The following is a 13,575-nucleotide window of genomic DNA, read 5'->3' on the forward strand; positions in this document are numbered from 1 at the left end:
TCTATTTAATATCTATTAAGAGAAAAGGATATTTTGCTTTCTACGAATAATTTCATAAAAGATTTTCCACTCTAAACCACAAATTAGGTATCTATATTGGATTAAATTATTTTATGCTTTTACCAAAGGAAACTGTTCTGAGAGTTTAAAATTAAAAAGCGATAGTTTCATTTACTTTTTTAAAATTGATAAAATTCAAGAAGGATTCAGGGAATTTGCCATATTAAGAAAACAAATCTCTAAAGCTATTTGAGCCAGAAGAAAATTTTAGTCTCTTTTAAGACCAACCTTTCCAAAAAGACGAAAACTTTTCTAAATAACTTTGATAAATAAGGAGCCAAAAAATAGAAAAGAAACATTCTTAATGTAAGTAAATATGAATGGCTGAATTATGTATGATAATTGGAGAGAAAAAAAGCCAAGCAACCTCACTCACCTATTCTGTTCTTCCAGTTTAGCCAGGAGTTCTAAGTCGTCTGGACTCAACTGTGATGGGGAAGATGGTGAAAGGGCTGGTGTTGATAATGTGGTAGATGAGGATGTGGTATGTAATGAAGCAGATGGACTTGCCACCTGACTGGCCATCTGACTGACTGTATGCGATACTGTGTTCTTCACCCATGAGAGAGTAGAGCTCAGCTTTTCTGCAACCTTGTCTGTCGCCACCTAAAGACAAAAATAAAAGTTGCATATATTTTAGTTTCACTGTATTTACTACCAATAACTTAATAATTCTGTTAAGATTTACTTAATAGCCATCATCATCAGCATATTCTCTTTGAGGAATTAAAGGTAAAACCTGTCTTAGCAACATAACCCTAATATCCAGCTTTTGCAAACTGTTTCAGTTCTGCAGCAAGAACAAATCAGAACAGTGTTCTAAACTGAGACCCATCAGGAAGTGACAAAATCATCCGCATGTTTTAAAAATGAAAAGGATCAAAAATATCAAATTAAAGATTTTTAATTTAAAAATTTTAAAAATTAAAGTCTAATGAAATTTTTGTTATATTAAAATATATCCTACATGTATATATGTATATCAGTGTATTGAGTCAGGATGTAAAATGTCTTCTTTCTTGGGGTTTCAGTCAAAAACATTTGCAAGTCAAGGAATTAAAACATGTCCATTAGATGATGAGCAAAATCCTGTAACATAACTAACAATTCAACAGAAACTGGATGTATTTAACATAAATAAAATGTAATGAGGCCCTTGATCGATCTCTCTTCAAATCACTAAAGAGTGTTGTTATAAAAGAGGGACTAGCACCATAGGAAGAAAATTATGATAAATGGCTGGGTTCAAGAATGACAGAGGTTCAAGGTAGAATTCCTAGTAGCTGGTTTATTCAGAAATAGAATGGGATGCCTAGAAAGAGTAGTACATTCTCTACTAATAGCTAACTTAATGTGGCAATTGTAAAAGCCAAATGTCAAGAGTTGGTTAAGTTTCTGTTTTAGGTAGCTAACCATGAAGGAAAAAAGCCTTTAAGATTCCTCTCTTCTCTAAGATTCAATGAATTATAGATGTGCTCACATATTCACATATTTGTCATAAACCATGCCAATCTCCTAAGCAGATACGTATACAAAAAATTCAGCTGAGAAAGAAAATGTACATATTGTTCAAAGCTCGCACTGGTTTATACATGGCAATCCATATGAACATGCGTACAGACACAAATTAAAACACCAACACATACACAGAAAAATCCTGTCCAGACTCCTGGTAGTAGGTATTACTCTCCTCATTGGTTACCCAACCATTTCCTCCTCCCCTCAATATATACATGGCTCTTTCTCTGTCCCCACTTCCTCCACCTCAATTTAGCAGGAAAATTCCATGTACAGAAAGGATAAAATGGAAAAGCAATTCTAAGGACATAGTTAAGCCACTTAACCTGAGGATAGAGTGTCTAAAAGGACAAAGATTTTATTACGAGTGCTGAATAGGGGCAAGAGTTTTACTAATGAGAGATATTCTCATTTTCTTTTTATTTGCCAATAATTTCCCCCTTTTAGAACTTACTTCCTTTGGGAATATTATAGAAAGGACCAGTGGGTTCTTACCACTGAGAGAAGAACCCCAAGAAAGAAAAGTCAAATGGTGTAAGAAACCTAAGAAAGAGAAACATGAGATGATTGCTAATGCCTGCTTCCAAGCAAAAGAAGTCCTTCCTAACAACTCATAGATGAGCTTAGCTCATCAGGGCAAAAGGCCTTACAGGAATTAAATAATAATTTAGCCAAAACTTTATTTGTGTCAAGTAATGGCAGAAGCCATAGTAGGCACCAAGACAGTCTATTGTGTGATTTGTTATCCTACTGATTTTAGGATAACAACTACAAACTCAATCGTGAAAATGACACAAATTTGCATCCCCAAAGCACATTCTAATATTTAAAAAGAGAAAACCTAATGTATAGAATTTATAGAAAAATGGTATACTTTACTAATACTGGCCATTAATTTCAAATATACTTACAATTTTCAAGAATTAATGCTTTACATTTTCATTATATTAAATTCCCCTACAAAAGTTAATGGCCAAAAAAGCAAAAGACATCTATTAATTCCTTCATTAAAACAAATTTATATCATACCCCTTCTGCACACTATAGCAACAGACTTTCATTTAAAAAATTTAGAATAATCAAGAGCACAATTCTGACATACTTTCAACCTCACTGAAATGGAATTCAGCCTATAACTTCTAAGGCTCAACAACTCATCTTCAAATTTTAAGTTCTTAAATAGAGTATTTAATTGCAGTTGCAATTTAATAAAGTTTAGTATTTATAGATTCTAGAAACACCACAGGACTAAATTATTTTTTCACGTATCATCATGCACTGTTTTTCCTTTAACTACCCTGCCACCTTTGAATCTCTTTTCCTCAACCTAAGGTAAATTGAGATCACATAAATAAATCTGACAATGTAACTATGTCACAAAGTTCCTGTCTACCTCATAGAGGTATTAGGCATTTATTTTAAAAAGTGAACATACTTTGAAAATGCTAAAACCATCATTAAAAAGGCTTAGCAATCACACACAAAAGGCCACATATTGTATGATTCCCTTTACATAAAATTTTCAGAACAGGCAAATCCAGAAACAGAAAGTAGATTAGCAATTTCCAGGACCTGGGAAAAGGAATGGGAATTGACTATGAGCAAGTACAGGATTTCTTTATGGGATGATGAAAAATATTCTGGGATTGGTCAGCGGTAATGGTTGCACAACCTTGTGAATATAATAAATACTAATGAATTATACACTTTAAAAGGGGAAAATTTTATGGTACATAAATTATCTCTCAATATTTTTAACTATAGTAAAAGCTTTATATACTACTACAATATTTGAATACGATCTCCGATGAGAAAGTCATGATTATAATATCACTTTATATTTTATTGAAAGGATGCTTTTAACTTCCCTAAAATAGATCTATTTTTAAAGATTCCCATTTTAGATCAAAAATCGTGAGGGAGAAAAGGCCATGGCAATGGTTAATTACTTCCTGAATCATACTGTGAAACTGAATCACATTTCTAGAGTATAATATTCTCCTTTGGGTAAAGGTATTATTGTGGCTAAAGAGGAACCTGTGCTGTAAGGGTACCTGTGCTGTCACTGAGAGTCAAAAACCCAATAGATCTTTAAATGTCAAAAGTCAAATTCCTTTAAAAAAAAAAAAAAAAGATGCAGCACAGCAGTATACATGTCATAATGTCAAGACTTCAGCTATATACAGATGTCACAAAGATTCACCAATCATTTTGTAGTTCTATCTTTTTACCCTTCCTTAGAGCCAGGGAATACTTCCTATCACTTTTTTGTTTCTGTTTACTGAATGAACACATAAGATGATTTTAAAATATAGTTACCATTACTGTACATACAGCTTCCTTATATAAACAGTTCACCATCTAGTATCATTTTATAATCTTCCTGCAAAAAGTACTGGAACCAGAGACAAGTAGCTTTTTAATACAGAAGCTCAAACACTTTCAAGGGCTATTGAGGACTGAGAGACCTTTTCCACCACCACACCACAATGCAAACCTGCTTTATTTTCTGTCTCTTACTAGCTTCTCCAAAGTATCTGCTATTTACTCCTGCCCCTCTAATCTGTGTAACACTCATCTTTCTCTCTGCTTTTTCTTTTCTTTTCTGGTTTTTTGACTCTTGACAATTTTCTTATACTTCTTGATTCTCACAAAGCTGGCCTTTATGAGGGACTGGCAATCAGACATCTCATCTTCCTTCCTTGAGGTAAGTGGACCAAAAACACACAGGTCAAGATTCGGTTTTATTTTTTATTGGTCTCACTTCTACTATGTCAGATATACATGTGCTTGTGTGTGTGTGTCTCTGTACATGTACGTATAAAATAAGCTAAACTAATATTTACTGAGTATTCTGTGTAAGTCACTATGCAAAGCATGGAGACTGTTATCATTAAAGATAGTCCCTGGCCTCTGTACTTGAGTTCCTACATAATAAAGTACAACCTAACTTAGTTGGCAAACTAACTGAAAGCCTAAATCAGGAGTACAGTATACTTACATAATAAATAACTGCGTCTCGGCCAGGTGCGGTAGTTCACGACTGTAATTCCAGTACTTACGGAGGCCGAGGCAGGTGGATCACGAAGTCAGGAGTTCAAGACCAGCCTGAGCCAACATGGTGAAACCCAGTCTCTACTAAAAAATACAAAAATTAGGGGCTGGGCACGGTGGCTCACGCCTGTAATCCCAGCATTTTGGGAGGCTGAGGCAGGTGGATCACGAGGTCAAGAGATCGAGACCATTCTGGTCAACATGGTGAAACCCCGTCTCTACTAAAAATACAAAAAATTAGCTGGGCACAGTGGTGCGTGCCTGTGATCCAAGCTACTCAGGAGGCTGAGGCAGAATTGCCTGAACCCGGGAGGCAGAGGTTGTGGTGAGCCGAGATCGCTCCATTGCACTCCAGCCTGGGTAACAAGAGCGAAACTCCGTCTCAAAAATAATAATAATAATAAAATAAAATAAAAAATACAAAAATTAGTGGGGCGTGGTAGCAGGCGCCTGTAATCCCAGCTACTTGGGAGGCTGAGGCAGGAGAATTGCTTCAACCCGGGAGGTTACAATGAGTCAAGATCACACCACTGCACTCCAGCCTGACTCCAGCAAGACTCTTATCTCGGGGGGGAAAAAAAACAGAATAAACTGCTGAGTCTCAGTCAATCATAGCAACCAAGCTTTAGGCAGCCAACATTCAAACCATGTTCTAACAAAGCAAATGCAAAGCTGTAACCAAAAGAGCTGTCTCTTTACTTGCTTCTGTTTTCTGTCCATAAATGCTGCTTGACCACATTACAGGCCAGAGCTCTCTGAACTTGTTCTGGTTCTGAAAGCTGTCTGATTCGTGAATAGTTCTTTGCTCAATTAAACTCCAGTAATTTTAATGTGTCTAAGGTCTTTCCTTTTACCAGTGAGTACTCAATACTCCTCAATTACTTTTGATTGTTAAATAGCACATTTCCATGAAGGTATCTCCTATTCAAAATTTCTTTGCAACTATACACACTAAAAATAACTTTTAAAGTATTATACTGGTTGGGTGCAGTGGCTCATGCCTGAAATCCCAACACGTTGGGAGGCTGAGGTGGGTGGACCACCTGAGGTCAGGAGCTCAAGACCAGCCTGGCCAACATGGTGAAACCCCATCTCTACCAAAAATACAAAAATTAGCCAGGCCTGGTGGTGCATGCCTGTAGTCTCAGCTACTTAGGAGGCTGAGGTAGGAGGATCACTTGAGCCCATGAGTTGAAAGTTGCAGTGAACCAAGACTGTGTCACTGCACTCCAGTCTGGCCATCACAGCTAGATTCCACCTCAAAAAAAGGAAAGTATACTCATTAACAACAACAACAAAAAAGTTAATATATAAATTAGTCTGATGGCTATTAAAATAGTCCCTCCTGGTAAATTGCTGTTGGATACAGAAACATCTAAATGGGCCAGGCACAGTGGCTCACACCTGTAATCCCATTACTCTGGGAGGCCAATGCAGGAGGACTGCTGGTGTCCAGCGATTTGAGATCAGCCTGGGCAACAGAGTGAGACCCTGTCTCTATAAAAAATTAAAAAGAAAATTAGCCAGGCATGGTGGCACGTGTCTGATCCCAGCTACTTGAGATGCTGAAGCAGAAGGGTTGCTTGAGCCTGAGAGGTCAAGGCTGCAGCGAACTGTGATCATGCCACTGCACTACAGCCTGGGTAACAGAGCAAGACTCTGCTTTTAAAAAAGAAAGAGAGAGAGAGACAGAGAGAGAGAGAGAGAGAGAGAAATACAAGGTTTTTTTGAAAAAAAGTGTAAGTGGGTAAAACAACCATATATTATTGCCCAATACAAATAAGGGGGGGAAGCTATAGAATAATTTGAATAATTTTTACAACACATCTGTAACCATCTATATTTTCTTTTTTTTGAGATGGAGTTTCGCTCTGTCACCAGGCTGGAGTGCAGTGGTGCAACCTCGGCTCACTGCAACCTCCACCTCCCAGGTTCAAGCAATTCTCCTACCTCATCCTTCTGAGTAGCTTGGACTACAGGTATGCACCACCACACCCAGCTAATTTTTGTATTTTTAGTAGAGACAGGGTTTTATCATGTTGGCCAGGATGGTCTCAACCTCTTCACCTCGTGATCCACTCGCCTCAGCTTCCCAAAGTGCTGGGATTACAGGCACGACCTACCGCACCTGGTCAACAGTCTGTATTTCCAAAAGATGGCCTATACAGTCCATAGGTTGCACATTCATGGGTTCTGAACCTACCATTCATCAAAAATATCCAAAATATAATAATACAATTAAAAATACTACAGCTTTTAAAAGACAGTACTGTATAACGATTACATATCATTTACATTGTATTAGGTATCATGAGTAATCTAGAAATGATTTTCAAGTATACAGGAAGATGTGTGTTATGTTATATACAAATACTGCACTATTTTATATATGGGACTTGAGCATGCATGATAGTATGAGGGCAGTGATCTTGGAACCAATCCCCTGCAGATGCAGCAAGACAACTAATTGTTATCTTAGTTTCCTAGTGCTGCTGTCACAAAGTACCATAAACTGGGTGGCTTCAAACAACAGAAATGTACTGTCTCACAGTTCTGGAGGCTAAAAGTCCAAAATCAAGTTGTCAGCAGGGTCATTCCCCCTCTAAAACCTGTAGGGAGAATCTCTCCTTGCCTCTTCATAGCTTTGAGTGGTTTACCAGTGACGACTAACATTTCTTGGTTTGTAGTTGCAGCACTTCAAACACTTTAATCTAGGCCTCCATGATCACATGGCATTCTCCCCTCCAGTGACTGTGTCTTCCCTAATTACATTTGCAACAACCCCATTTCCACATAAAGTCACATTCTGAGGTATTGGGGTAGAGATACCTGGACTTCAAAATAACTTTTTGAAGGACACAATTCAATCCATAAAATGGCCACATTTCCTATCCCACGTTTTCCCATAGAGTGGTGAAGTCCACATCCCCTCCCCTTGAACCCAAGCAAAGCTGGTTGACTGCTTGGACCAAATGTGTGCACCAAAAGTGATTACTGAGCTTAATCTTGGAATCCAGCTACCACGTTTTCAAGAAGCCCAAACTAGCCCATGCAGACACACATAGAGACTACAGGCATTCTCACTAACAGCCCAGCTGAGGACCCAACATCAACCACCAAAGCACAAATGTGAATATACCTCCAAGTGATTCCAGGCCTTAACTGAAGAGTCAACCCCAGCCTCTAAGTCTCCCCAGCTAAACCAAAGACATCAAGCAGAGACAAGTCCTCCTAATAATGCTGTCTACATTCCTGACCCACAGAATGTAAGCACATACTAAAATGATTATTTGAAGCCATTAAGTTTCATGGTGGTTTGTTACACAGCTACAGTAACTGGAATAATATCATATTATCCCACAAAACAAAATTAAAATATTTAACAATGCTTGAAATAAAATCAGGAAACTAAAAGTATAGAGTATCAGTAAAGACAGCATACCAGACTTATTTTTATTTTTGAAGAGACAGAGGATTCAAATAATTGAGAAAAAAACATATTTTCATTTGTCTTCAGTGTGCTATGAGTAGGTACAAGGACACTAAGAAAATATAAATAAATATTATAACTAGAAAATCCTATTAATGCTCTGGAAGGTGATGTTTAATTAGGCTAGGAAAACATTAATTTGTGGCTCAGAGTCACAATGCATATAAACCCTGAATTAAACTTTAACCACATCATTACTTTTTCACTGCTATTAAAATAGCATTTTGATTAGCATGCTAAGGCAACGCTGAGACATACAATCTTCAATTTAGCCTTTAGTTTAATATGTAGACGATGTTCATGAAATCAGAATCTTGTTTTTTAAGTAATACAGGAAACAAGTTGAAGATCTTATTGTAAATTTTCATATCTTCACTGACTAAAATAAAGCAGAAACATTTCAGTAAAGATACTGAGATGAGTTGGGTCAATGTCATAGCAGTTCCTAATTAAATTCACATTTTAGAAAATTAGATCCCAGCCATAAAAACAAATGAAATACTTATATAGTCTACATGAATTAATCTTGAAAATATTATGTTAATATGAAAGAAGCCAGTGACAAAAGACCACACATTATGATTTCATTTATATGAAATGTCAAGAGTAGGCATATTTATAAACAGAAAGTAGATTACTGGTTGCTTGGGCCTGGGGAGAATAGAAGGATAGGGGGCAAGAGCTAAAGGGTACAGGTTATCTTTTTGAAGTGATGAAAATGTTATACAATTGACTATGATGATGGTTGCACATATCTATGAACTAATAAAAACCACTGAATCATACCCTTTAAATGGGTGCATTGTCTAGGGTGTGTTAATTATATACCTAGAAAGCTGTTTTTAAAAATTTGTTGGCCAGGCACAGTGGCTCATCCCTGTAATACCAGAACTTTGGGAGGCTGAGGTGGATCACCTGAGGTCAGGAGTTCGAGACCAGCCTGGCCCATATGGTGAAACCCCGTCTCTACTAAAAATACAAAAAAAGTAGCCAGGTTTGGTGGTATGTGTCTATAGTCTCAGTTACTCAGGAGGCTGAGGCAGGAGAATCATACACAAATTCACACACAAATGAACTCGAGAGGTGGAGGTTGCAGCAGTGAGCCGAGATTGTGGCACTGCACTCCAGCCTGAGCAAGAGAGCAAGATTGTCTCGAAAAAAATTGTCATACAAATTTGTCCATAAAGCAAAAAAGAACTCAGTATGATGCAAGCAATGCTTGACAACCCTATTCCTCTCTAATCAGGACTCTACCATATTCCTATCTTCATATCTTTTTCCAACTTTCTTCACCATGTGGCTCTTTAGACATTCCCAAGTGGCCTCATCTTAATAAATCAGAAGTGATCTAATATTAAGTTCCCCATTTCCTTCTCCATCCACTTCAAGATATCATATAATGTATTTTAACAGCAAACTTAACAGGAACAGCACAGAAGACAGACAACATTAAAAATTATACTTTCATGTAGAACAACTCAAAAAGGTATCATGAAAAGATGGCATCTACTGAATGATAAAAATGCTACAGACACCATTTAGTTGCCATCAGTAAGAAAGTTACTTATTTTTAGAAAATCCAGGCCAGATGCAGTGGCTCACGCCTATAATTCTGGCACTTTGGGAGACCGAGGTAGGTGGATCATCTGAAGTCAGGAGTTCGAGACCAGCCTGACTAACATGGTGAAACCCTGTTGCTACTAAAAATATAAAAATTAGCCAGGTGTGGTGGCACACGCCTGTAGTCCCAGCTACTTGAGAGACTGAGGCAGGAGAATCACTTGAACCCGGGAGGCAGAGGTTGTAGTGAGCCGAGGAGATCGAGCTACTGCACTCCAGCCTGCTGGCATTATCCAGAAAATTTTAACAGGTTTATTTATAATTGTTACAAAGTTGAACTGCTGAAATTTAACACTGGCTTGCATTAATGCTTTAGATTGCCACATTTATATTAAAAATTCACACAAAGGCCAGGCTCAGTGGTATGCACCTATATAGTCCATCTCAGCTTCTCAACAGGCTGAGGCAGGAGGTTCACTTGAGCCCAAGAGATTGTAGTAGAGCCCAAGAGGTTGTAGTAGAGATTTGATGGTGCCACTGCATTCCAGCGTCAGCAGCAGAGCAAGACTATCCCTAAGAAAAAATTCACACACAAATGAAAATGGAAAAACTGCCCATACCTGATTTCTGTCCCTAATTTTTCCACTCACAATCATATAATAGGTGCCTTTGATCCCATGGGGAAAAAAAATCTAACAAGGAGAATTTTTGTTTTTTATTGAAATGTTTTCCACCATAGTGGCTTTTTTTTTTTTTTTTTTTTTTCTGAGACAAGGTCTCGCTCTATCACCCAGGCTGGAGTGCAATGGCATGATCTTGGCTTACTGCAACCTCCACCTCCCAGGCTCAAGTGATCCTTCTGCCTCAGCCTCCCAAGTAGCTGGGACTATAGGTGTATACCACCATACCCAGCTAATTTCTGTATTTTTAGTAGAAACAGGGTTTCGTCATGTTGACCAGGCTGGTCTTGAACTCCTGGACTCAAGTGATCCACCCACAAGGGCCTCCCAGAGTGCGAGGATTACAGGTGCAAGCAACTGCGCCCAGCCCAGAATAGATTCTTTTTTTTTTTTTTTAATTAATTCAAGAAAGAGAAGATTCTTAAGTACATTCTCCATATATGAGGCATGTTAGTCAAATGTCTTTTAGAATAATTGTTACATATTTGGTATGGAGAGCACACAGGTTGCTGTCTTCAGAAAGGCCAACCAGATAGGCCTTCTGCAAAGCACCAATAGCTGCATTCTGGAAGAACAGATCTGTTGTGAAGCCTTGAGCAATTTCTCACACCAGATGCCGGAAGGAAAATTTGCAAATTAGAAGTTCAATGGACCTTATAATGCCTAACTTCATGGACTGCCACAGTACCAGGCCTATTGAGGTTTCTGCATTCCTCCAGTAGAAGGCACACTCTTGCTAGCAGCTTCCGTAGCTGGTTGCTTACTGGGTGTTTTACCACTGGGGCATCTGCTGGCAGTTAGCTTTGTACCAGCCATGATATAGAGCTCTCCTTACTTAACCTCCTTCTCCTTCAGCTGGAGCTCCTAATTTTTTTTTTTTTTTTTTTGAGACAGAGTTTCGCTCTTGTTACCCAGGCTGGAGTGCAATGGCGCGATCTCGGCTCACCGCAACCTCCGCCTCCTGGGTTCAGGCAATTCTCCTGCCTCAGCCTCCCGAGTAGCTGGGACTACAGGTGTGAGCCACCACACCTGGCCAATTTTTAACTTCTTAAAAGGCAATCATTCTACAATATGAATAATTAAATCTGAGCATTCAGAAGCTTCTAATTTGGATACTCTAACACGTCTTTAATAACATACAAAGTTCAGTTTCATCTATTATTTAATTTGCCAAATGGAGAAACTGCCTTGAATACCTCTATATCCCCAGTAACAAAGATCTTGTCTATCATAAAGCAGATGCTCAATCAATGTCTCTGTGGAATAAAGAGTAATTTCTACATATATATAGAGTATCTATAAATATATGTATAAAAATATATACCTATTTAAGCAGGAGAGTATTAACTACTGAATATTGGTATTCATTTATTAGCCAAATAATGCTAACTTCAGACAGGGAAAAACTCCCTCCCCATTTAAAGCTCTGAAAGTGTTATAAAATAATGCACTTTGCCAAGCATTCAGTCACTAAAATGTAGATCCAACCTTATCATACATAATATATATCCTGCTAAAAGTGGGCCCACAGCCTCAGATTTCCAAATATCCATACTAATTCATGTTCATATAACTGCTAAGTTATTCTCTTGAAATGCTCAATCAGGCCACCGAAGTTGACGCAGATAAAAATAAGCTCGCCATACAAAAATATAACTCACACAAGAAACAAAACTCAATAAGTAACAGATGAGCACAGCATTAGAACCACAAGCACTTCAACTATTCAAATTACCAAATACAAAATATATAAGTACTTCTAAAATGCTTAAAACAATAAAAGAATAGTTTTAATGAGCAAGGAATAGGATACAAACAAAGATAGCGCAAATTTTTGAAGTATCCAAATGGAACTTAAGGAAATAAAAAAATGGAAATGAAATAGGAAAAAAAGGGAGGTGAGACGTGGGGAAGACAAAGGATAGAGAATTAAACAGGCTATTACACATAAACAGAAAATCAATGAACTAGAAGAGCTAAAGACATTAACTCAGAAGGTAGCATAGATACAAAGCAATACTTAAGAGGTTTATTTTGATAGAAAACGAAGTACAAAACAGTATTTGGTTTACCAGACTAAGTCATCTTTCATATAATAAGATAATGAAATAATACACAAAAACATAAAAATAAATGAATAATCAGAACTAAAACTAAAACGCTCATGAATACACTGAAAAACACCACCATCACTGCACTACCCTATTCACTCTAGACATTTTAGGGGTCACAAACTCCTCCGAGAAATTCATGCACATATGAACAAAATTTTGCAAATAGTTTTTAACATTCCTATCATCCCCAGATCCAGAAGTAGAACTCCTGGCCCTCCTTTGGCTATAGTAATAATTGTCCCCATTGCCTTTTTCCCCTTAAATGTTTACCAATTATATGAAGCCTATGACCAAATAATAATAATAATATTTTATCTGTTGTCTTCTTGCAAAAAAGGTCAATTAGTTCTTTCCCCATCTTCCATACCATCAACCTTGCCCACCATAATATACAAACACTTCATACGTTCCATCATCCCTATGTAATTAAAAAATGTTTTTCTTACATCAATATTCAGTGTATGTATTAACATAACTATGTAACTTTAGTCACAGTTGTCCTATGAGGTATACTCTGATTACTTTCACTTTCTTGGACCAACTTTTTACCCCTGAAGCTAATAAATATCTCAATTGTTTAGCTTTATTTGTACTTATTAATTCACCCCTGATTTATCCAATTATATAAATCTCCTCAACATATTCAAGCATATCACATGTGCTATCAATTTTATATTTTTGTATAAGTCCTTTCTGTAACCTTCTAACTTGCTCCACTTTGGAATAGTTGCTGTCTACATCTGGTACATAACTGTGATCCCAGGTATTCCTTTCACCTCTCTTGGGTTGGATCATTTCTTTCCTAAGCCCTCTGTCCACCTGAGGTGGGTGGATCATTTGAGCTGAGAAATTCAAGACCAGCCTGGGCAACATGGTAAAACCCCAACTCTACTCAAAATGCAAAAAATTAGCCAGGTATGGTGGTGAGTGCCTGTAATCCCAACTACTCAGGAGGCTGAGGCAGGAAAGATGCTTGAACCCAAGAGGCAGAGGTTGCAGTGGGCCAAGATTGTGCCACTGAATCAAGCCTAAGTGACAGAGCAAGACTGTGTCTCAAAAATAATAATAATTATCCCTTATACTCTTTAAGATATTGCCC

The 13,575-nt window shown here is 37.6% G+C and overlaps 1 protein-coding gene across 28 annotated transcripts in view; it reads right to left on the bottom strand.

Annotated features, from left to right (window-relative positions):
• Window positions 1–13,575, bottom strand: part of EVI5 (ecotropic viral integration site 5) — a 237,987-nt gene that overhangs the window by 180,036 nt on the left and 44,376 nt on the right. For all 28 annotated transcript variants that reach the window (XM_078332446.1, XM_078332459.1, XM_009001706.5 and 25 more), the window contains one exon: window positions 437–666. In XM_078332446.1, coding sequence (XP_078188572.1) covers window positions 437–666 — 230 coding nt within the window. The remainder of the gene's footprint in view (window positions 1–436; window positions 667–13,575) is intronic.

The sequence above is a fragment of the Callithrix jacchus genome, chromosome 7 (genome assembly GCF_049354715.1).
Source record: "Callithrix jacchus isolate 240 chromosome 7, calJac240_pri, whole genome shotgun sequence".
Lineage (NCBI taxonomy): Eukaryota > Metazoa > Chordata > Mammalia > Primates > Cebidae > Callithrix > Callithrix jacchus.